The 25659-nt window shown below is 41.7% G+C and overlaps 2 protein-coding genes across 6 annotated transcripts in view; one reads left to right on the top strand and one right to left on the bottom strand.

Annotated features, from left to right (window-relative positions):
• Positions 1-32: 32 nt before the first annotated feature.
• The window catches only part of LOC108026308 (atrial natriuretic peptide receptor 1), a 35669-nt gene continuing 10042 nt past the window's right edge, over positions 33-25659 (bottom strand). The window contains exons 1-9 of one of the 5 annotated variants that reach the window (XM_017097193.3): positions 19400-19675; positions 13135-14210; positions 8903-9017; positions 7048-7192; positions 5302-5728; positions 4416-5144; positions 3909-4073; positions 2168-2351; positions 33-2113 (exon numbers count right to left, since the gene is read on the bottom strand). In XM_017097193.3, coding sequence (XP_016952682.1) covers positions 493-2113; positions 2168-2351; positions 3909-4073; positions 4416-5144; positions 5302-5728; positions 7048-7192; positions 8903-9017; positions 13135-14020 — 4272 coding nt within the window. In that variant the 5' untranslated portion in view covers positions 14021-14210; positions 19400-19675 and the 3' untranslated portion in view covers positions 33-492. Of the gene's footprint in view, positions 2114-2167; positions 2352-3908; positions 4074-4415; positions 5145-5301; positions 5729-7047; positions 7193-8902; positions 9018-13134; positions 14501-19399; positions 19676-25659 lie in introns of those variants that run through there. The other 4 variants (XM_017097194.3, XM_017097195.3, XM_050888632.1 and 1 more) reach the window with 4 other exon arrangements.
• Positions 2365-3562, top strand: LOC108026310 (uncharacterized). Its single transcript, XM_017097197.3, has one exon. The coding sequence runs from the start codon at positions 2516-2518 to the stop codon at positions 3110-3112; it is 597 nt and encodes a 198-aa protein (XP_016952686.1). The 5' UTR covers positions 2365-2515; the 3' UTR covers positions 3113-3562.

The raw sequence follows: 25659 nt of genomic DNA, 5'->3' as shown, positions 1-25659 counted from the left end.
AACGTTTTTTTTTTTAATTTCATTGGAATATATTTAATTCATATAGATTTCTTTATTCGTCAATTTTCAAAATAAATATTCATGTTCGTCTAATACTTTACGTACAAGAAATTTTCACAAATGGTCTACGCTTATCGCTAGGTAATATCTACTCTAAACTAATTGTCTGAGTTTGGAGAGAATGAATATATTCAAAGTACAAGGAACAAATTGGTTGGTAGTAAATTGCTATTTACATCGAGTGTTTTTTGTTTTTGAGGTTTTTTTAACATGTAAAATTCGCTACTTATGATAAGGGGAAAGGGAAAGGTCGAGGCGATTAAAAACTACGAAACATTTTAGAAGAGTTCCCGTACGAATTTCGAATTTGATTCGGTCGACTGTCGACTAACCACTAACTTGTTCAACTTGGGTTTAACTTATTATCACAAACAAGTACATCTAATATGCATATGATTACAGCGGAGAGGGAGCCGACTCCCCCGCATACAGCTATGAGTTGATCTTGGCCAGCAGCGGCTGGGTGACGGCACTGCCCGCCACCGGTGGGCACTGCTGCTTGTAGCTCTTCACCAGGAAACCGTAGTGGTTGCTCTCAGCCGGAATGTTGGGGCCACTGCTGCTCCGCTGCGGACTGGCGGTCACCATCGGTGGAATCGGAGAGGGAGCCACAGGTGGTGGCGCTGGTGTGTTGGTGGACTGGAGCAGGGGAGTCTCGTCCCCTTCGGCAAACTTGATCCTCAGCTGGCCACTGCCCATGCTGCCGGTTTCGGCGCCGGGAGAGGCATTCGCCTCACTCCGTGCGCTCGTCAGCAGCGTTGAGATCGTGGGCGAGGGCTTCAGCCGGCTCCGTTGGCCGCCACCACCACCCAGTGGCGGTGGCTGCAGGATGCCGCTCAGATTGGAGCTGGAATTCGAGTGCACATAGCCGTGGCTATTGTTGTTGTTGAGGTGATGGTGGCTCTTCAGTGCTCCGCTCAGCGGCAGCCGGAAGTGGGCCAGTTCCCAGCTGTCGGAGGTCTCCTCAATGTCGCGCAGGCTCCGGCTGCTGTAGATGTCGCAGGTCCGCTGGGCAGCCGCCGCATCCAGATAGAGGTTCTCAGTCTTGTGGTAGTCGAAGCCGCCGCCATTCAGCTTGGGCGAGCTGGAGCTGATCTTGCGTTTCACGCGGAGATTGGGTGAATCCTTGGACGGCGGCGGTGGCGGTGGCAGGGCGATTGCAGGCGGCGGTGGAGGTGAGGCCACCACCAGTTCGGAGTACTGTTTGTGCAGGTGATGCGACTGGCTGCGCTGTGGCTGCTTCAGCGAGGAGCGGCGCGTAAGCATCAGCTTGCTGGGCGAGATAAGGGAGTTGGGGCGGGGCACCTCGCCCTCCAGCCAGTAGGTGAGCATCTCACCCTTGCCCTTCATGGGCACGAAGCCTCGCCGGGTGGTCACAAAGGTGCCGAACTCATCCAGCGCCGCCTTGGTTGTCTCACTGATGTGGATCTTCAGGGCCTCGCCATTGGACTCCATCCGAGAGGCTGTGTTCACAGTGTCGCCAAACAGGCAGTAGCGCGGCATCTTAAGACCCACCACTCCGGCTACACAGGCTCCGGTGTGCAGGCCAATCCTTAGCTTCAGTCGATCCTCCGGTCGATGGTGGATCCGGAAATTGTGCACCGCCTCCAAGAGGGCCAGGGCCAAACGGGCTATCTCGCGGGCATGCTGATTCCCATTTCGAATGGGCAGACCGGACACAACCATGTAAGCATCTCCAATCGTCTCCACCTTATAGACATCGAAGTTCTCCACAATGGAATCGAAGCAGGTGTACAGATCGTTGAGGAACTGCACCACCTGCATGGGCGTGCTCTCCGCCGAGATGGCTGTGAAGCCCACGATGTCACTAAAATAGATGGTGACCTGGTCAAAGGTCTCCGCCACCACGGGCTGTCCGCTAATGAGCTGGGCGGCCACGCTCTGCGGGAGCAGTTGGTAGAGCAGCTTCTCGCACTTCTTCTTCTCCTCGTGGTAGTCCTGGGTGCGCTCCTCCACCAGCTCCTCCAGATTGTTGGCGTACAGCTCCATGCGCTTTAGGAGATTGTCCACAATGTTGCCCGTCTCGTTGTCCCTGGAAGCACAAGCATGTTAGAGGAGAATGGAAATTATATTCAGTGTTCCTTACTTATTAAACCTTCTTATCATAGACTTGAGGGTATTGAAGTCCGGACGCTCGGCAGGATCCTCGGCCCAGCAGCGACGAATGATACCGTTGATGTCCGCCTTGGTGTCGCCATTGGGTTCCAGTTCCGGCCTAAAAGGCCTCTGCATTCTCTGCGGGCTGTAACCCTTGACCAGTTCGATGATTTCTGTGCGAAAAAGTAATCCCTGAATTAGACTTCGATTCTGGAATTCATTTGTTACAATTTGGTTATGTAAATTATTCGTGTTAAGTGTAGTTTTATGTCAACACCGGACCGGACCTATTGGCTTGGTGAATTCTGCACACTGGACACTCAAACACTGCTGCGGAATGTGCACCGGCAGGGAATACCTGGAACTGGTCAGCCTTTTCGTGCAGGCCAAGCCTCCGAAAGCCCAGGAGATGAGGCCCTGCAACCAGCATGAGTTGCTCATGCAACTCCTCTGCCGTCGCAGGGAGCTCACCAAGAAACAACTCGCGGATCTACTGTGGAACGTGACCAATGGGCCGAAGAAGAAGAACTCTCCCAGGAGGAGGCTGTGCGGTGGCATGGACGGCCAGCAGTCGGAGCCCACCGATATCGAAGTAGTGTTCGGGTGCAGGGAGAAGACGCCGTCCTCCTCCATTGCCCACCGAGGCTGGGGAAGATCACGCATCGAGTGGCTGCGCAAGCTGGAGGCTCAGCAGATGCAATACTATCAGGCCTGGCAGGAGACCACGAAAGTCCAGGCAGGTACCACACCTGGTGGTAAAAAGGACAAGGAATGCAAGGTACCCGGCAAAATGGGCAAGGAGGGCAAGGAGAGGGGCAGGAGCAGGAACAGGAGGAAGCTACCGGGCTGCTGGGCCCTGCTGCCCTTCAGCTGTGGCTGGGACCTCGCCCACGATACCAGCTGCCAGGACGTGCCCCACCGCAAGCAGAGATGAGATGAGTTCGTGATTTGCCTTTTGGGCCACCCCGACCAGGGGCACCATCCAACTTTTTCGACCAGCCTGCACTTTGATTTCGCTTTCCCGAGCGCCGGGACCGCAATTAAATTCGTCTGCAGACACAACTCTCCCCGACAAGTGCCGGTTGCCAGTTGCCAAAGTTGCATTCTGCGGCCGACGAGTGGCTGCCAAAAGAGGAGGACTCTGATTCGATTCCCTTAGCCCAGTCACGGCCTAATTTGATGAATTCGTCAAGTGCCAACTCGGAGACCAAGTTTTGGGCGCCAATTGAAATCGGCGCGAATCTCGAAGTTGGCCCTTAGTTCAAAAAGGCACCGAGTGCAGCAACTTTAAATGGTGGTTTAGAACAGCAAAAAGGGATTTTCTTTCTATAGGGGAATGACCTTAGATACCGAAAGTTAAATTAAATCGATTGGCAAACCGAAAGCTATTACTTAAATACTTACTTACTTAAAATGTTTTACACAACTGTTATGCGATTTTGAGGAAAATGCCTAAAATTGCACACAAGCTAAGTGATGGATTCCACTTGCATTGCTAATTTGGGCCTCCACCCTGGCGCACAACCACAATCCCCACTACCATCACCGCCAACCGAGTGGCCAACTGACGGACCGAATAACCGCAACATGTGCAAAAATCTGGCATTAAAATTCCGCACAGATAAAATCGGCCGCAACACGAAAACGGCCAGGCGAAAGGACATGGACATGGGCATTCGGGGGATGAGAGGATTGGGGGTCCGAGGATGGGAAACACTTGCATAGCATACCTTGCGGCGACTTCTCGTACGCACACCTGCCCAGGTAAAAGGGTCCTTGTCGAGTGGTTATCTCGTGCACAATGATTCCGAAGGCGTAGACGTCACCCTTCTGGGTTCCCTCTGGCGCTCTGTTCTGCTCCACTCTCAGCAATTCGGGGGCGGTCCACAAGAGCTCTGTAGGGAAATAAATATGATATGATCATCATGATAATTGTAAATAGTATGTGTTAAAAAAATCTAGTTTAAAATTGGTATATCTTGTTTTTAGGATTTTGAAAAAGGTTTAAGTACCTAGAAATATATTTATTTTTGTAAGGAAGGTAAATCTTAGAGAAAATAAATATGTTAAGAGTTCAAAAATGTTTATTTCAGTAAAATAAATTATTTTTCAAGTTTTACTTTTTAAATTGTTTATTATTATGTTCAGTAGTTCTGTAAGAATAACTCGGATTTTAATTTAATTTAATAGTATTTTTTTGAGTGCACTAAACTCGATAGCAAGCATTGTCTACTTACTGCTCCAGTAGGCGTGGCTGTTGCAGTTGCCCCCGTCGCTTTCCAGGTCGAATCTCGTCCGCCGCAGGGTGTGCAGCCCAAAGTCGGTGATCTTGAGCACGAACCGGGAGTCCACCACGCAGTTGGAGGACTTTAGATTGCCGTGGGAGCGGATGTCGGAGCTGTGGAGGAACTGCATGCCGCGCACGATGTCGTGCATGAGGGACAGGCGGAACATCCAGTCCAGCTGGAACTGCTCGTTCTCGAGGATGTCCTGCAACGAACCCTTGGGGCAGTACTCGGTGAGCAGGAAGCTGCGTCGCGTGTCCAGGCAAGCGCCATAGAACTTGACCAAGTGGTCGTGCTGCAGGTCCTTCATCCGCTTCAGCTCCAGCATCAAGCTGCGCGTTAGAACGGCCTGCACATTGTCCACCTCCACCGGCTTGATGGCCACCTTGCTCTTGCGGAACATGCCCACGGGTATGAAGATCTGGCGGTCCCCATTGATGGACACCATGTCCTCGGACATCAGAGTCAGTTGCGAGCTTTGTTTCACCAGCGAATGGAAGGAACCTCGTAGTCCACGCTCTGCCGCATCTCGAAACATCACATCCTCCAGCGACACCTTCCAGCTCATCGAGTTGATCTCCGCCTCGGCGATGTAGTGGCGATAGCCGAAGAAGAAGCACACGGCCATTACGATGACCATGGTGCCCAGCACAATCGACAGGATGGCATAGCCGGGTAGAGCTAAGGGAGGGGGTAATGGAAGAAAATTTTAATAATATTGGTGAATTTTATTTTTCTTAAATTAAGCCCATCCTGGCAAGATACTTATTTTGGTCCACATACCAAATTTCATATCAATAGAACAATTATTTTTATTAAATATACTTTAAATACTCACAATTATCAGGGCAAAGAGCCCCATCGTAGCCGCAAGTGGGTCGATCTGGAGGCGCCTCCTCGCGTTCGCCCGCCCAGTGGATCTCCTTGTTGGCCTCGAACTCCAGGCGGTTGTGCAGGAAGTGGGCCACGATCTCGAACCTTCCGGTGGCGGGATTCATGTCCAGCAGCGAGTAGGCGGACAGCCGGTCACCATTCGCATCGATGGTCACGTTGCCAGTGATGCCGGTGAAGCTGCGGTTCCACATGCGCCTGACCATGTCGGTGCCGTTGATGGGGCGCGTCAGCATCGTGGGATCCTCCCGGATGCTCTCGTTGAGGGCGTTGGCGTACAGGAGGACTCCATCGAAAAAGGAAGTGACGAATGCCGAAATCGGCTCGTTGTCGCTGAACGTGTAATTGTATTTCTCCGCGGCGATGGCTTTGATCTGTAAATGGCAACGGGCAAATCGCAACACATTAATCTCCCTTCAGCTGGCAGTTAACTCCTTCTCTGCTCCCCAACCCCTTGCCTAATCCCCGCTCTACACTTTACCCAGGGACATCAATTCCTGTCCGCTTTCCCGGCGCCTTTCCTCTTTAATTGCTTTGGCCCCCGTGAAAATTCAATTACGCGTTCGCTCGCTTGGAATGGAGAAAGGAAGGAAGACGACGACGACGACTGCGACGGTGGTTCCTGGTCTAGGACGTTTTGTCACAATCCATTTGGAAATTATTGCACGGCGCACTCCGATGTGCCACGGGCGGATTTCTCTGGCCATTCTCCTTTGACAAGCGGCGATGCCGGGATTTGCAGCCGGAGCTGCGGTTGCAAATGTCCATTGGGCGTAAGTTTGTGGCCAAGAAGGCCGACAATTTAAGCTGAATTTCTTAAAGGCTGCCGGTGGAAGGAGTGGACAGATTGTAAGCCAGTGGGGCACCTGGCTTCCAGCAGCTATTGGTAGTTGAATACACTTAAATAATTCAGGATTAGGTGAGTAAGGAAGACTTTTGGGAGCAAGGTCAATCCTTAAAATTATTAGATTTGAAATTAATAATATAAAGATTATTTTTTTTAAGTTTGAAGCTAGATTTGAAAATTTTATTGTAACTTTCCTTTTGAAAGATATCTCATATTTGTATCTAAAATATGGAAGAACATTGTGTTTATGAGACTAATACGCTGCCAAACAGAGAACCATCATCAACATGTCGTCTTCATTTTCCTATCCCCCTCCTCACAGACTAAGTATCCAACAGATACGTGGAGAGCCGAGTGTCATTAGCCAGACGGACGGCAGTCGAAAGAAGCCTCTTTGGAGCTGGCCACCTGCACACCCCCATAGATTGCATCCCCATTTCCCCTGGCTGCTTATCAGCAACTGCAACAGCAAATGCATTCGGTTTTCAGGTGGCTGTTCCGGCTTTTCCAGGGCTCTTCGGCCTGAAGCTGGCCGGCCAAATGCTCTCAGGTGTTGTCGGCTTTGTTTGTTGCAAATTTACCATGTATCAACAGAAAAATGTTTACAATACCCCGGGACCCCATCCCCATCCCCTTGCCATGCAAAGTGGGCTGCGGTTGAGAGGGAACGTGCACTGGAATTGAGTATGCATGAGGCTGGCCGAAAAAGGCGCAAAAAAGGGAGAAAAACAAAAGAAATCTGCAAAAATTTTCAAATTGGCTTCCACATCCATTTCCATGCAAATTTAAAAAAGGGAGCTACCAGCTCGTCCTGCTCCTTGGCCCAATCCCCTGACCACCACTCACCTCATTGGAGACCCTGGTGTACTCGTTGTCGTTCGGCTGTTTGGGTGTTACGGTCAGCATGGCGGTGTAGGCCTTCTGGGCCCGCTCATTATTCAAATCCGTGTCGTTCTTATCGTACCAGGGCTGCGACGTCAGGTATTGAACCCTTCGGAACGAAAACAATAAGGATTTTAATCAGAATCCATGGAGCAATATGCAAATTTAACAAGGGGTTAACATAGGGCTAGGTACATGTAATCAGTATCCAATGTTTTTGGTTTATCTTATTAAGAAATTTTGTAGTTTCATAAATTTCCAAAGGAAATGAGGTTTAGGAAATTCATTCAAGAAGAAAATAGAATATATATATATAGTTTGATATGTAGACTTTTTGTAATCTAAAATATTTAAGATAAGATATTTATAAAACACGTATATAATTCAGCCTTTTATTATAATCATTTCTGATTTCCGTTTTTAAATGTTAGCTTATTTCTTATCAACCTCGTTTTGATTCGCCTTTGTGCCGCTTTTGGTTTAAGTTTATTACCAGCTATTGATATGCGTCATAAACTGTTTATAAATAGAAGTGTAAAGTGTGCGCTGCACTCGCTGGCACTTTTGAGTTTGATTCTATGTAAATGCATTCGGAATTCATCAGCCCCTCCTCCCCGACGGCATTTGCCCTGTTATCATCTGGGGTGCACATGTGTCCCACTCGCCTCAATGTTACTTAAAACTATTGATTATGGCTTACACTTTAGTTATGGGCTAGAGATGAAGAGTTGCAAGAAATCCAAGATAAAAGGGGGAATGGGCAATATGCAATATGCAAGTAAGGCGGGGTAGAACTTTCAAATTATTTGCTAGATTTATGATAATGGGTGATATCATAGTACAAACCATAATCAAAACAAATTGAAATACTAATTACACCCACAGTGATAAACGACAGTCACAAATCATCCCCAGAATATCAAAGGGATTCTAATAATAGGTTAATTATCTTCCAGTCTGTTTACTTATAGCTTTTGCAAGCAGGAAATTGATTAGCTAATCCAGTGCATATACCGGCATTCACACACGCTTTGTGGCACTAGTATATAGATTATATATATTAGTATACGTACGCAGCATTTTTCCATTGATAGCCAGTGTCATGAAGGTCGGGCGATTAGAGTGCATTTAATGCACATGCAAATGCAAGTCGATTGCAATAAGACTCTTTGGAATATCACAGGTTACACGATCTTCTTGAGTTTTTTTCTACATTTTCCCTGCGATGGAACTGACTTCTTAGAGCGGTTCAAACAAAGAGCTGGCTTAAAAAGCCTGGAAGTTGGAGGTTTTCGAACAAAGAAGCCGGGCATTACTCAGCACTAATGCTGCTGGATAATCACCATAATAAACACGGCTCGGAGTCGAAGACTGTATCTGTATCTGAATCCGAATCTGAGTGCCTGAGTGCTGGTCGTCCATTGTTCGGTTTTAGAGTACGAAGCACTGAGGTTGACTGGCTCTAATCGATCGAGCCATGTGCCGAAATGTGGAATTTCCTCAATTTAAAAATAGTTAGGCTCTTGTGTGGCAAATGCAGAAGCTATTAATAAAGCTCGCTCGCCTGGTACATTTCATAGCACTAACAACCTTGACTAATGCTGCTCATGCGCAGTTTGTAAAGAATATTATTGTATTTTTTTTCCTTTTTCGAGAGTGCGCGTGGATTTTTTCCCCATTTTTATTTGATCAAAGTGAAAGGCAGCAAATTGTTTGGCAATTGCCATAAATGATTATCTCTTGTCCGCGGAAGTGTACGCGTGTGTGTTTCTGACTTTGTTAAGTAATTCATACATTTGTTTGCTGTTGAGATACTCACCGCGAAAATAATTCAATATTGATGAAAACATATTCGCCGCTATCGATCATATTCAGCTCCTCGGCTGTCAGCATAATTTGACGTATCGACTGCGGATCGGCGCACATTATGACAACTGCAAAAAAAATCAAGAGAGGGGAAAAAGTTAAAAAACCGTCTGAAGCGAGTTAAAAAACGTGGTATTTTCGTCTTCTTTCTTGTCATTAAAAATGTATCAATTTATTAAAAAGTTGTCGAGCTTCTCCCGCCCAAAATGGAACTCGTAAACTTGTCAGTTTCCTTAACGTCAGCGGGTGCAAAACGTAATTCGATTCCGAAAGGGAAGCACACCAAAAGCACATTGTTTCTTAAATAAAAACCCAAAGATCTTAATGGTGCTTCAGTTTCAAGATGATATGTGTTTGACAGTACTCGAAAGAGTTTTCGATATGTTGCAGAGCAGAAAAGAATGGCCGCAGAGATCGTATTTAGAGGTATTGTGTATAAAATATTTCGTTTAGATGTGTCATTAATAGCAAATATATCGTACAGATTAATGACACATCTTTATAAAATATTTCTCTTAAATATTTATTAAAAATCTTTTTTATTTTGAGTACTATTGTAAAAACTAGTTGAATTATTTTGATAAATATTTGATAAAAATCTTGTGGATTTCTTTATAATCCATAACATTGCAACACAAATATATTTTTGGTCTTAAAGGCATAATTTTTACGCAACCAGCAGCTACAATTTAATTCTTTCTAAATTCTAAAGTTAACTTTATCAATAATAAATGTAGTCTCTTTATCTTGTAAATATTTTTATTATAATAAAAAAGTTATTGGAAATTATGGTACAATTGCATAATTTTTAATATAACTCCTCAACTATACTTACATTCATAAATGTATTTGTATATATGTGTATGCCATTATATATTAACACAAATCTGGAATTTGATTTCCCCCCGAAGTTCATGTTAATTTTATCAATTACAAATTGCGTGTCAGAGCTGCCTATAACCAAAAACGCTCATGTTGCATTCCATAAGCCAGCATAAGCTGACAAATGTAATTGCGCATACGACGTGTGGTGCAGGCAGCATGATATGCAAATAAGCCGGCGTATTTGCTTGTCAAATATGCTGCAAACAAGTGCGGCAAACAAATGCTGCACACAAATACTACATTAATTGTGGAGCCCTTGCTTTTATTGATAGCCCGATATCTGGCTGTTGTGCACATAAGACAATCAACTGCAATTTTGATCTGCCTCTGTCCACAAATTCCTACGTCATATTTTGCTTTGCCTTTTCTCGCTTAAATTTAATTACTCAGAAAATGAATAGGAGGCAAATGGACCAGACAATTTCAAGTTCAGAGCGAAAACGTGCAATTGACTTGATTTAATTATACAATTTTTGTTTTCTTCACTCGTCTCCTGCGCTTAAATATTGCATATTGCACTTTGGCTGTTGTTGACTTCCGAGCTGTCACTTGAGTCATTTTTATGATTTTTATTGCAATTAAATATACGGCTGTGATTCAACTCTCGGTGTCATTCAGCATAATTGCAGTATAAGATATTGTGTTGAAATAAATAATAAATCAATTGGTGTGGCAAAATAAATTTGTCAATGCAATAAAAAGGCGATCTGAGTAAACGACTTCAGGAAGATATCAGATTACCAATACAATAAATTTATAAATTAAAAAGCTTATATTAAGAACGAAAATACTTAAATTTAATTTTCGATGTCATTCTGCAAAAGTGCCATTTAAGATTCTGTGCCTGTTTTTACGTTGTGTTAAAATAAACAATAAATCAATATAAATTTGTTAAAGCAATAAAAAGGCGATTGGAGTAAACAAAGCCTTCAGCAAGATATCAAATTACCAATGCAATCATTTTATAAGCTCAAAAGCTTATATTAAGAAGGAAAATACTTAGCATTAATTTCCTGAGCTGTAAATTCAGTTCTGCTTTGAGGAATTCGATTGACAATAAATCATTTGCTTATTTAAAATACAAATCACGTAAAGATTTATTTCGAAAATGTGTGCGCACTTTTGGGCACTTCAAAGAGAAAGTACGATGCCCTTGAACTCAGTGCTATTGTTAGAAGTTGTGTCAATAAAAATTCTACTTTCTTTGTCGGCAAGCCAAAAATAATATTTCGCAGACTGCGTTTCATTAGAAATTCCAGGCGCAATTATCATTATTATCAATATGTGTTATTTAAAAAGATATTAAATTTGCCATAATTTATTGCAGGCAAAAAAACTCATGATTTATTTGCTTGTCTTTGTATGCCTGTGATAATTAGTTTTTTCATTCAAACAAAAAACTAATTTTCATGCCTATTCATAATAGTTAAAATGCCATTTGATTAGTCACTTTATCCAGCGTATTCCCTAGTCGATTTCTAGTAAATGCCCCATGTTCTTTTTGGTTCGCATCGTTATCCCATTAAAATTCAATTAGCATAGAAGTGTGAATCGCATTGGCGCGACTGCCGCACAAAATATGCATAGCGACTGTAATTGTTACTGTATTAATTGCCAATAAACGAAATTAAATGAGCTGTAATTAAACAATAGCGTTCGATCGGATGGGCAGGTGGCATGGCTACCATACGCTGCGTATGCGTGATATGCGGCAAATACATTTTGCTGCCTGTCATTTGGCCAGCTGAACAGTTGACGGCTTCATAACTGCATGGCTTGCCAACGGAGATGGGTTAATTAACAGCATTGATTCCCTGACAACATTCGATTCGTCAAAATGTTGCATTTCACCTTGCAAATAGCTGCCTGCAAATATTTCCCATACGCCCCTTGGTACGCAAAGCGAGCACAGACTGTCTATAAATAAAATCGAACTTATTTATTCACTAGCTGTTCGAAAATGAAATGGCCGTCTATTTCCTATCGCTTTGGTTTCTTGAACTTGTCTGTGTCGCATTTGCCAAATATAATTAGATCGATTTCGTTTTCAATGTTGAACGCAACGGGGTTGCACAGTTCAGGGTGGATGTGCATTCTAAAATGCATTGGCAAGTGAAATTGCAGTTGCATCAGATGGCAAACGCAGCCGTCAAGGTTCCTGTCGGATCTTTATTACAGATATAATTGGCAAATAAGGTTGATTTGAGTCTCCATATAAATTAGAAATTTATTAATTATAATTTGTTTATAAAAAAATGAACCTGGAAATATCGAACATTTGTAGATTTAAGATAACCATTCGGACCATTCTTGGCCAAGTTAAACCAAAAAACGTAAAAAAAAATCATTTTTTCGTCCAAAATGGAAAAACTTAATTTCCACCCAAGAAAATCAGTATTTTGGGCGAAACAAGAAAAGTAATGTTCCAAAAATGAAATGTCATACCTTGTTGAACTCGTAACAAAATTTACAATCAAATGGCATTCACACCTACAAAAATTATTTTTTGACCAATTTTCGAAAAAATAGACGATGCTACCCCTTGTAGAAAAAGTCAAAATTTGAAAAAATTTTAAGTTCTAAGAATCAGCCAGACAATGACTGCGTTTACTTATCTAGCTTATTAGCTGTTCAAAAGAGTTTGCCTTTTGGGTTTAGGATCATTTTTGACCAAGTTACAACAGAAAAGGCCAAAAAAAAGTATCGCTTTGTCGACAAATAATAAAAATTGCAATTTTTCACCCGAAAATATCAGTATTTTGGGCAAAACAAGAAAAGTAATAGTCCAAAAATGAAATGTCATACCTTGTTGAACTCGTAACAAAATTTACAATCAAATGGCATTCACACCTACAAAAATTATTTTTTGACCCATTTTCGCAAAAATAGACGATGCTACCCCTTGTAGAAAAAGTCAAAATTTGAAAAAATTTTAAGTTCTAAGAATCAGCCAGACAATGACAGCATATTATTATCTTACTTTTTAGTTATTCAGAACAGTGCGACTTTAAGGTTTCGGACCACTTTTGACCAAGTTACACCAAAAAAGGTCTAAGAAACTATCGCTCTTGCGCCAGAAAACTAAGATTGCAACTTTCAGCCAAAAAAAAAAAATATTTTAGGTGAAACAAAAAAGTAATGGCCAAAAACAGAGAGTAATACCTTATTGATCTTGTAAAGAAATTTCCAATTAACTGACATCTTAAAATTGTTATTGTAAACAAAGACAATTTTTGACCAGGTTACACCAAAAAGGTCATCACTTGCAGTCAAGTCTATAATACATTTTCCCCCACTTACTTCTCGTCTGCATGGCCACATTCTTGAGCATCCGCGTGATGTCCGCCTTGGTCCAGGTGGAGGTGTCGAAGCCCAGCTGGTAGACGGAGTGCTCCTCGATGGTGTCGTGGATGGCGGCCAGGCAGAGGAAGCACACCGAATTGCCCTTGACCTTGGCGTTCTCGTTCTGGTATATGAGAGCAGTTCTCGTCCAATTGAAGCTGTTGAGGATGGCACGCACCACGTTGCCCAGATTGTTCACCTGGGCGCCTTTGAGCCGGGTCAACGTAGAGTAGCTCTCGGATTTCTTGTTGAACTCCTTGGCATTGCCGCCGGTGGTGAGCACGGGCACTTGCCAGACATCCGCGTACCTCGAGATGGGGGCCAAGACATACTCGCAGGGCAGGCCAAAGACGGCATTCACCTCCGGCCACTGGGTGTAGATCTCGAAGAAGCCAATGGGTCCGTACTTCGAGGAGCAGAAGGTGTCCCGGGAGATGAGCTGTATATCGAAGTGGGTGCCACCCACGAAGCCCATCCGCTGGACATGCCGGATGCCCAGCTCCAGCACAGGCAGCACCTTGGGCATGATGCAGTCGTTCTTGTTGTCCGACTCCACGGATGGCAGCAGGGCCACAAAGACCAGCTGCCTCCTGGCGGCCAGACGTCCGTGGTCGATCATCGGGAAGCTGGGAAAGTGCTGAACCAGCTCGGTGCTCTGCGACTTGTGGGAGTTCTTCGTCTCCGGCGTCTTGAAGCTGTGCTCATCGGAGCCTCCCCGGTCGTCGGAGCCCACCACTCCGCCCACGGACTCGGCATCGTAGAACCAGGCTGTGCTGGGCAGTAGGAGGCCCTGCAGCAGGCACAGGACCAGGAGCAGGCTCAGTCCTTGGCCAGCTTGGGGCATCTCGGAGTGAGGCAGAGCCCCTTGGCGGTTATATATATATTTTTTTAATTTTATTCTCGTTCTTGTTTGTCAGGCGTCGTTGCTCTTTGTCACTGATTTTGATCGCATTATTTATGCGTTTGTTTTTTTATCTTTACATGCAAGCCTTTTTAAACACACGGCTCTCCTTTAATTCATTTTGCTGCGAAATCTGCGGCAAATTGGAATTTTTGTTTATTAATTGCACTGTTTTGTTTGGCTCAATTTTTATTAATCACCGACGATTGTTCGAATTTAATTATCCATCTCGGAGTTTTCATTAGCAAACTGGTTCGTTGCACATGTTTTCACCTCTTACTTTATTTTTTTCTGTTCTTAGCAATCGATTTTAATGAGCACTTTTACAGCAGGAAATTTTTGGCATTTATTTTGTGATTGTCTCCCTCCAATTTATCGAAGCATTCAAAGATGCTTTACGCTTGAGCACATATAAATATATATGTATGAACAGCAGCCGCAGATGGCCATTGAATGGAAAGTCGAGAGCCCAAAACAATATTTACTATTCGAATATTTTTAAATGCAACCCGTGAACAGCAGGCCAAGCCACATTGCAATTTTTGAAGCGAAAACACTTGTGTGGCCATGCAAATTGTTCTCGGAGCCATAATAACCAAGACGAAAGGGATCGAGTGGGATTTAACATTTAGCCGTAGTCGGGACACACTCTCCATTAAATAATAGTATTTTCAATAAAGTTGGGAACAGAAAATCGAGCAAAACAGACTCTCAAAAACTTACTGATCTTACAAAGGGAATAACAAAACCGTTTGCTTATTTTTAGAAGAGCAGCTTTGAACTGAATGAAGTCTTCATTCATACGTAAATGCAAATACATTTTAGGCCTAGAAAATCAAAGCGAATCAAACAAATAATTCACCTGCTATCCAGACACATAAATTATTTCACACAAAGTGGAACCATTGGAGTTTCTAATTGGCTAATTAGGATTCAAAAAAAATATATATAATTCGGCTTAAACAAACCCGACAGACACCTTTTTGGCTTGAACTTTGCGTGTACAAAATACACGAAATAATTGATTGAGAGTCGTAAACACGAAATAATTTTTGTAAACCCACTTCAAGCTGACAACGCATTTAAAAACAAAGGGCTAAAAATAAACCGAAATGCGGTATTTAAAATTCTCTTGACCTTCACCTGTGCGGGTTAATATTTCGTTGTTGTGCTGACACGTATTCCAAGTGGCTTATTTTCTCGCTTGAATATTACTAAGTTGCTAAGCATATATGTTCCCCCAGTTTTGGAATTCGTTGCAAATTTAACGGCAATTAGGAAAGTAACTAAGGAACGTGAACAATTGCTTTGTTGGCCGTAAAAGGCAGAAGAATGATTTGACATATAAAGGCCCAATCGCTTTATTGGGGACAGTTCCTGGTAGTTTCCCCAGCTCAAGTTCGGCTAACTCTTGACCAATTTTCCCATTCGCCGATTATCATCACGGCTATCCGTTCATTAAACTTCTTTTTCGAATGTGTCTAAAGCCACGAAGATATATATTTTGATGGCTAAAAATAGATCCAGACAAAAAGAGCCCTCCAAGGCATTCAAATGTGGCGAAAAAAGCGTCTAAGACAAACGAACAATGGTAATAAATACAATGAGAAGAAGAAAGAGTGGACACAATGCCATTCGCCTTTAAGAAATATCCGAAAAAAATAGTAAAGCTCCGTAATGATGCCCAAAGGCGGTGTTGAATATGTTTTTCTTTTTTTTTATTATGACTGCGGAATCGGACTTAGGATATTTTCTCTTATAACAGTCTTAGGTGTAAAGTTAGTTATACTCTTCTATAATTAATTTTTTTTTTCAAATGCCTTCAAACATTTTAATATTGATTGAGACCTGACAAACCTCTGGTATCTAAAATCTCAAGGTAGTTTGAATGGACAGCCAGCAAACAATTCGTCAAATGCCACAAATTACAAGAAATATGGGTCAATTGCAGGCTTGAGCTGCTGCTCTCCCCTGAGATTTCGGAGAGTGTTTATTCCATGTATTTTGATTTTTTGCTTCACATATAAGGCTTTGTTTTTCATTGATATTTTATTATTTTTGTATTGGGTTTGCAATTTTTTACGCTATGGATTTGTGTATTTTTGGGTCTTAAGAGCCTACACGTGCCATGGATTAACCAAGCGTACCCCTCGAACTCCCGCTGTCTTGGGCTCAATCAGGTAGCACTCACTACAGGCAAAGAAAAGGTGATCAAATATTAAATTTGTATTAAAATATCTAATATTTATAGATTGGACTTAGTAAAAAAAATCTAATTCAATCGAAAATATCAAATATTTAAATGTTAGGGTTATTAAAAAAATTCTAAGTTGATACCAACAAATGTTTATAATATTTATTTTAGTTCTTTGATAAACTGAAAAATTAACTTGTGGTAATTGGCAGTACCAACTTGGTGCCAAGATCTTGTGTGACATCCCATTTTTCCCTGTGTAGAACAGTCTTGGGATGCCGTTAGACCCCTGGGCCCCCACAGTGGCTCAATAGGCCAATGATTTATGGGGTTTTAATCTACAACTCGCCCATTTCGTTGGCCCAAACTGGCGATGGGTATCAGTCATTCCTCCAGCTGTTCATCGGCTTATGCTAATTCTCGCATTTGCTTCTCTCGCCTCTGACTAATGAAGTTCACGCTTTATTAATAAGTTGTTTAACTGGTAAACTGGTCAACTGGTCAACTGGCCAACTGGCCAGCGCGTCAAACGTCACCTGTCGTTTGGTCGGGGCTATTTTTAGAGCGTAAACCCCAGTCGCCCGCCGCATTCCCCGTAATCCCCCGGATCCCCTGGCATTTCTGCTGTCATCGACTTGGTCATGTTGCTTAATTACTTTTCGGAGCTGAAACTATGCAAATAAAGCGACGCTGATTTGCTTTCCATTTTGTACAAGCTGACAGTTTGGAACCGTTAGCTGTCGTCAAATCGATCATTTGGGTAATTAAAAAATTAGTTCCGATGGTTATTTATGGTCTGTACGTCGGGCTGGGTTAAAAGATTCATTCATAAGTTAGTTCAAACCGGTTTAACTTCTCTTATATTAATTTAAGTTAATGAGAAGTAGGGCTTTAGTTTTAGGGTATTATCAAGTCGATTTTTTCCAATCTTAATAGCCTTCTTTGCGGTCATTACTACTCTCTTTATTTGTCGGCTAATATTTTTGTTTTGGTCTCTTCTCGCTTGGTTTTGTGCTGGCCAAGCTGATTTTGTTGTTTTGATTTTTTTCGAGGGGCAAGATATATGAGCTGCATATTTTGTGAGTAGTTTTTTATTTTTAGCTGTACTTGAAGAAAACTGAAAACACAATTGAACGACGCGTCATACTCAGAGTTAGGTCATCGAAGGCGTAATTGCTGCCGTATTGTTTCCAAGAATTGGACAAAGCCTTATTTACTTATTAGAAAATGTTGTTCTTAAGAGATTTGCTCAGGTCAAAAGAAAATCTCATGGAAGTGATATCCATCGGGCAATTATTGTGCTCATTTACATCACAGAGCTGTGATTATCAATCAACTGAATTAGCCATTAACATGTTTTGATTCACCCCGGACACTTGAGACAGGTGACAGAGTGTCGGCATAAGGTGACTGGGTGAGCATAAATTAAGTCCACTTTTCGTAGGCGTTTTAATTGCACATTGCTCACTCGCCAGCTGAAGTGTTCATTTACAAGGGGACTTTTTACAAATATTTACTGAGAACGTTTATTTTCGCCCATCGCACACTTTATGCTGTGAAAATCGAACAAACGAAAAAAACCAAAACAAAACTGTGAAAATGAAAACAAAGTGCGAGCAATGCTGAATATTCCATTTAGAAATTCAATAACACAAAGCGGGAAATTAGTTGAAAGTGGTGGCTGTTGAGATACTCTAGTCCATTTAAATAAGATCTATGGGTCCGGAAACTATTCTTGGTTTAATCAGAAAACTATTCTTTTAATCGGAATTTTTGTTTGGTTTATTAATTCCTAAAAGTTACAGTTTCTTAAAGAAAGCAAACTTATTTTTTTTATGTTTCTTAAGGTTTTAAGGTATTTACTAGAGGAGATTAGGTATATTATAATACGATTTAATTGTAATGTTTCATACTTTAAGAGAGGAAAATAAAATATTAATGTTTCGACAGCATAAAAGATTTTAAAAATATTATTTTGGATGTGCTACATTTTTTAACTGTCCAAAGAGAGCTGGCAAAATACTTTAAATAATATTCACATATTTTTCAAGCTCAAAAAATAAAGCATTTTTTCTCTACCCCCGACAAGTTGTCAAGAGAAACAATATTCGACTGCAGTAAAAATTGTACAAATTGTTTTTCAAGTTCAACACGTCTGTCAGCACTGCCGGTTTATTGAGGGGACCAATCTCCCTGCCCCAGCGGATGCCATTCCCTTAGGATGTGTCCACCTCGCATCGATGGTTTAAATAGTTTTCCACTCCGCGTTGTTCTTTGTCAGGGGGTTTTCCGGTTGGGGAATACTGTCTTTTTAAATGCCATATCCCGACATACTGTCCAAGCTATAAATACTGCTGGGGCACGGCAATTAAACGAACCGAAAAACGAAACCCGAAAAGTACGCAAACCAAATATTCCAAATATAACATGCAGGTTGAACCCCCAATTTTTGTTTTCGAGCAGCAAACACGTTTGGCCACTGCGACTGGATTATCTGGCTACTGGCAAAGTATTTTGTTTGCTTGGGGGACAATTACAAATATTTAGAAGGGGCCGAGCACATCTCGGAACATTTGCACAAACTTAAAGAATTTGTAGAACTCTATTTTATTTAACCGCCATAAAAGTGTCAATTAAATGTGATTGAATTACTGGAAGTTCGCTCATTCATTAAATAGTGCACTTCGGCATGGATAAATCAGATTAAATTTTGCCGAGCAGCCGTGGCTTGTGGCATTAATCAACACTATTTGTTTACACAGTAAACTGAAATAGTAAACAAATCGAGAATGACAAATAAATGAATGCAAATTCCATAAATATTGGCAAAACAAATCCGTGTAGAAGCCGGAGGATTGTGGTCAGGCCGGAAGGTGTTTGTGATTGTTATTGTATCTGCGCTGCTCGACCGATTGATTAACACGACATGGGTAGCATGGGTTAATTGTGAGCATGGGTTAAGCACTTCATTTCACTTTTTTTTTATCTCCAACCGGCTGATTGCCCACAATTTTCCATTTCAATTTCACTTTTTATTTCATTGTGTCAAAAGTTTATTTATATCTTGTTTTCTCTCTTGCGCTGGCTGCACATTTCTCAAGATCCAATTGTGTGCCTTCATTATTTACTTTTAATTATGCGCTTTTTATCTTATCGCCTTGCTATTTGTTGTTGTTTCTACAGCTGCTATTGGCAAGCCAATATCACTGAGCATACAGTGCGAAATAATTTTGCACGCGAAAAAACCTCGAAAAGCCGTAGGCACTGGGCGAAAACTGGGTGCTAGCGAGTTTGGAAAACGCGCGTCTTCTGAGAGGTTTTCCCGTCGATTCGTCGCCTCGATTCGAATCTTTGCGATGCGTTCTGTTCCGTGCGCCGGTATCTGAGCGCTTCGGACACGCTCGACTCGCCAAACCGAACTGAACGCCCGATTGCGAGGCGGAATCCCAATCGCCCGCCGATTCCGCCGCTGAACTCGGGCGGAGCAGTCGGCGGCGACGGCGGCAGAACTGCGACCGCAGCAGCGACGCCGGCTGCTGCGTGCCCGATCTGCATTATTTTTATTATACCATTTATTTACCCTACTCAAACTCTTTTTATTTGGTTTTTTTTAACAATCTTGATAAGGCAATAACCTATTGCTTCATCGAAATAAATATATAAGGTTTGAAAGAAATCTTAAGAAATCAGTTTTACCAAAAGCTAATATCTATGTGCATAGCACGTCTTCAAAAGCGAAGAGTTGGACTTAAAATATATTATAGATTATCACTTTATTATCTAGTAATCAAATAATAAAGCAATATATTTTATTTTAAATAAAGTCCGTTTTATATAGCACAGGTACTGAGATCCCTAATCTATTTGCAACTACTCCTCCAAAAAAATAAAGTGTGACCTAAGAAAAATATTTACGAACATACCAATAAAATATTTTCACTATATATTACATAGTAATGAAGTATTATTTTATAGAATATAATTCAAAAGTGTTTTTTTCCAATCGATCTATAGAAGCTCTTAGAAATAATAGTCTTTTAGAGCTGATAGTTATAGATACTCTGATTTTACAATTTTTTTATTGTGTATATCAAGTATTACAGTTAATAAAGAAATTTTAAATGTATTTATCATAAGAAAATCCCCTTAAACTCAATCAATACTATTTTCAGTGCTTAGTTCCTGTCGAAACTAAATTCATTTGGAAGTTCATAGATGCTGTAGTGAAACCTCGTGATCCCCTTACCTTAACTTTCCATTTTCCCAGCTGCTGTATTACTTTCAAAAATCAATTCATGACTACTGCTCGATCGCAGATGAATAATAAATCATAATCAACATGGAGTCTTGGGAGCAGGCATGTGTTCCAACTAAAAGCTGTTGCCCCTTTGCTCCGAACTCTCACCGGAATGCATATATTCCTGGCTCTGCCTGTTGTCCATTACATTCGCAAATCCAATTTGAATTTCAACTACGGAGCAGATACACTCGCCTGCTGTCCCTCGTCCTCCTGGCTTAGATTACACATACGCATACATGGCAGGGACGGATAATACGCATACGCAGCGTGGCACGCATAAAGTGTTGGGCTCTGGGCTCTGGTCTCCTCCGGTCCTTCCACTTTCATATTTCAGTTTTATTTTTGTTTTACCACCTCCCTTTCCCTTGGTTTTCCCATTTCTAGCACTTGAACCCAATAAATCACTAGGGTGAGACAGAATTTTTGGGCTAGAGATGGGTGCGAATGAAATGCACTTGTTGCCCATCTTTTATCTCTGTTTCGCTGAGGGTTTACTTTCTCATAATTGTTTGCCATACATTCGAGTTAGTAGTGCCAGCAATTTTTGGGTTAAGCCAGCTGGGACATGAAGAGTAGGATGCCTTTGTGCATAACCAATTGCGGCACTCAGCCCGTCAGGTTGCAGCCCATAAATTAGATTTTTCCGGCCACGCATCAATTTCAATGCCACTTCGCCACGGCAATTTCCTGTTTAGGCCGTTGGTTGCTTTTCCTGACTGAAAAGATAAGCAGCTAACGGCTATCAAAAGGAAATCTATTAGTTTGACTCCCGATTGATGCCATTGATGGATGGATGGCTGGCTGAATGGGATGTATAGGCGACTTAAGTCGGCTACTGCCAAAGCGGAGTATCGATTTTCGATTTTCCTCACAGAGGATTTCCGTCTCGATCTCTCCGAGTCCTTTTCAAATTGAAATTAAATTAAATTCCTATTCATTTTTGCCAGCCACTTGGCTGGCTCATCTTTGTATTCAGCGAGGACTTTTACATTAACATTTCAGTGGCTCAGCAATCCATATAAATTGTCAATAAAGCGCAAATGAGTCAAATGAAGTTGCATGGTAAAAATGTTAAGGATGCCTCTGTCCACTGCCCTCGCCGCTCGTCCGTCCAGGATCCTTCCGGCGAATGGAAATGGCTGCCGACGACAAAGAAAGGATGGGGCAAGGCGGAAAAAAAGGAAAAAGTGCTGCGTGAATGCCATTGAGCAGAGGGCAAGCTGAAGAATGCCAATGTTGATTGCTCCGGACAAGGACACGACCGGAAAAAGCACAATGACTGGCTTAAGGGACACTCCCCGCGCCGCCCTGCGGAAGGTAAACATTGAAGGGAAATTGAATCGATTCTTTAGGCATTATTCTTATTGAAATTAATAAGTAAAAAGCGTTAATGCCGGGCTATTTCCTGCGTTTCCTGCTTATTGCATTGCTCATACGCCGCGTTGGCTGCACTCAATAGGCGACATGCCTGCGGCTCTCCTCTGTGCGTGTGCGAATGGGCATTCTGGATGGGTGTGTGTGCGTGGGCGGAGCGCTTCCAGCAATGACTGTAAATGAAAACAACAAACATTTCCCGGAATGTCTATAGCGATGGCGACTGACAGCCTTGACGACTGAATACGCCATACCCTTACCAGGAAAAACTATCCTGCAATCTCACTTAAAGCCCTGAAAGGTAGGCAATGAAAAGGTTTCAACTGTTACTGATTTATTGGTAAGTGTTAAGGACTTCCTTTGTACGATTTTTGTTTGAGGTCCTTTAAGTTCAAAAAAGCCAAATAAGAAATTGTAAATAGGATAAAATAATACTTAAAAAAAATGTAATTATCCTGGGAAAAATCCAGGGACTGCATATTTATATTTTTGAAATGACAATGCTTTAAAAATAAGGAATCAAGGTGCAGTCCCCTCTTACTAATAAATTTAAAATAAACTAGAAATATTTATGGAAAAGAAATATTTTTTAGGGTGATTAATGAAAGAATTTAGGCAAAGGTTGTTAAAATAAAAAAAAGGGAGTGAAAATAAAGGCCAAAGGACGATTTGCCAAATAATCCGTCCAACGTACATGCCAGTCGACTGGCAGTAAAATATGTGATTCCTTTGCCCTTTCGATAAATAGAATCAAAGGGATTCCACAGTTCGTTCCGGCAGCAAGGGCCAGCAGGACGGCAAATCTCACAAACAACTCTTTCACAAGACGATGTCTAACACACATTCTATCGCCGCCCAAGTGTTTGAAGCAATTGTTCCACTGCCATCCGGCCTGTGTGTGAAATCCTGCATATGACAGACCAGACAGCCAGCTGATGTGCCAGTGTTTTTCTGATTTAATTGTTCGAGCAATTAAGTCGAACCGGCTCCCAGGTGGGAGTTCCTGGCCATATAGAGTTCCTTTGTTCAATTAGTATTATTAGAGTTTGTCTATAGTTTACGCTTCTAAATATCCGGTAACTGGACCACGTAATTACAGGATACTCGAGCCTTTGAGTGGCCTAACGAGCTGAAAGTGTATGGGATAGAAGGCGAAACAATGGTAGAAATTTATAATTAATTCTATTTGCATCTTCGAGCCAAAGGTTGCCTCGCTGCCGTGTCCTTTATGCAAAGTTAACGAAAACTTTTCCGGGCCCTAACCTAATGTTGTGAAGGGTGGCGGCGGTATCAAAACTTTGGCTCCGTCAGAGTCGGAAAAATTTGAAGGGAAAATGCAGTGCATCCTTAGGCGCAATCATCCGGCAAAGTCTGCACAAAGTGAATTTTCCATCACTCTCCCTCTCGCTCTCTCTATGCCATCATCTACCTATTTCCCTATCGCTTTCCCGCTTTTCACTCGTGGGTGTGACTGTTTTCCAGCTTAGCAGTGTGTACGTGGGAGTGTCGGCTCAGTCAGCTTGTCTGTGTGGTTGGTGGCAGTTGCCACTGGGCCAACCGCATATCAGCATTGCAAACTATAGCCAAAAGCCCCGAAATGGCTTCTAAATATGACCTTTTAATACCCTGAAAAGGCGGGAGCATCCTTAATTGGCAGAAGGACCAACTTTTGCCATAACTCTAGGACTTTATCAGGTTCTTAGCTAAACGAATGCTATGAATTTTGGGGTCTTTATGTTTGAGATCTATGTTTTTTGTTTATCCACTAAATATTAAGCTAAAGCCTTATGACACTTGCCTGATACCTGATTAGTTGACTAAATTTAAAAAAAAGTTCTGTTAACCTAGAAAAGAAAACGTTAAACATTAAACAACATTTTAGGGATCAATAAAGTAAATTTTCTTAATGCTTCCAAGACTATTTGTAATAAATAAAATATAATAGATTAATTTAGGCCAGTATATGAAAACACAACTTCTTAGGATTACAAAAAAATCCTTTAAAACTAAAATTGTTAAACTCAAGAACCATTTTGTAATAAGTTTGTACTGATGAAGTAAACACAACTCAATCAAACAAGATCAAAAGTGGTTCCTCTTCAGAAGCGCGGGAATCTCCAGGGCTGCACCAATTTCTCTGAAGTGAATTTACACTTCGTTAGATTTTGCCAAATTTGATTCGGGTCTCAGATGGGGCACTGAGCGATGATGGCCACATCTGTTGTCGGCATTATTACCCAGCTCAGTGCTGTTAATGATGCACTGCGGCTGGCTGACAGGCAGTTTGGCCATGACACCGACCACATAGTCACCTCTTTCTCCCTTCGTTTTGGTCCAAGCCCCTCTGAAGGGTCCTGGCAATTTATAGTTTTGCCACTTTAACGATTTCCACTATACCGCAGTGCCCGGAGGAGCATGAAATTATTGAAAAACTCATCTACTTTATGGCAAATTGAAAGTTTTCTCGTTTGGGCCTGGCCTAGACAATTAATTAGTAGGGGTAAATTGAAAGTGTCTCGAAAAATGTTATATTTTACTTGTGGTTAAGCTGTGAAGCTTAAAATATCTCTGGGTTTCATTGGTAGACATTTTGAAGATTAAAATGTGATTTTAGTGCTATAAATTTCAAATATTCTTGTGGCATATCAGGTACCATAGTAAAAATCCAATTATCTTGTTTTTATGTTGGCAACTACGAAACTTGCGCTTAGGTAAGTCTGAACTGTAAACATTTTTGTGAAACTTTTCTCAAATTTCATTAAATTTTGTTGGCTCCAGAAGTTGAACAAAAATACATCAGAAACATTTGTGGGGGCTCAAACATATGACCTCGTAAGGAAAAAAACTCTTTTGGGTGCCAATTACATAGGGAAAACAAGGCAAACAGGCAAAAAGTATGTTAACCCGTTTTTATGATTGCCTTCGCATTTGCATTTCGTGGCTGTTTTTGATTGGTGAAAAATGCGGGAAAATAACATGTAATTATATAATTTTTGTGCAATTTGTGTCTGATTTCATTTAATTTTTTAATTAGACAGCAGCTTGGGAATGCCAAAAAAGTTTGGATTATCAAATTGGTGAAAACCATAAATGTGCGAATCATCAGGACATGCTTTAAGCACTGCTTACAGCAAATTTATTAAAATGTAACACGATTAAAAATATGATACTATTACTAAGCTGCTTACTTGGGACTTAAAAACATCATAAAATAGTAGCTTAGCTAAGAGAGTTTATATATCTTAACATAAATATTTTTATCCTGGGTTCTATAGATTGGGGTGCTTTTGCGTGCAAATGAATATTTAATGATTTATTTTCCTCACTTTGGCTTAGAAAATCCAAACAAACTAGGGGTGCCTTGAAAAAGCATGCTTTTATTTAGGTTGCCTCAAAACAAAAGCTATGGCTTCGGGCTAAAATGGTTTGGTTGAGAAAGTTTGTTTTGTGATTTTCGCCAGTTCAATAATTGATTAGCGCCCGGGTTCAATTCGGTCATGGGGTCGTTGCTTGTCATATTGATAGCCTTGTTTTGGGTACGCATGCATTTATTTATAATTAAAGCAATCCACTCTACGCATGCAGTTCGTCGTATTAAATGTCAAAGATTTCGAAATTATATTGCATTCCGTTGGGGGAAAATTGGCAAAACTCCATTTGGATTTGTGCTTAAGTCTTGTGTGTCTCCCAAGAATGTTAAATTGAGCTATTGAG

Source organism: Drosophila biarmipes, chromosome 3R (genome assembly GCF_025231255.1).
Source record: "Drosophila biarmipes strain raj3 chromosome 3R, RU_DBia_V1.1, whole genome shotgun sequence".
NCBI classification, from domain to species: Eukaryota; Metazoa; Arthropoda; class Insecta; order Diptera; family Drosophilidae; genus Drosophila; species Drosophila biarmipes.
Note: the sequence above shows the minus strand (reverse complement) of the source record. Positions and strands in the feature narration are given on the sequence as shown.

Coding starts and splice junctions, on each gene's coding strand:
- LOC108026310 (XM_017097197.3), top strand. CDS start 2,516: ATGTGCACCGGCAGGGAATACCTGGAACTGGTCAGCCTTTTCGTGCAG.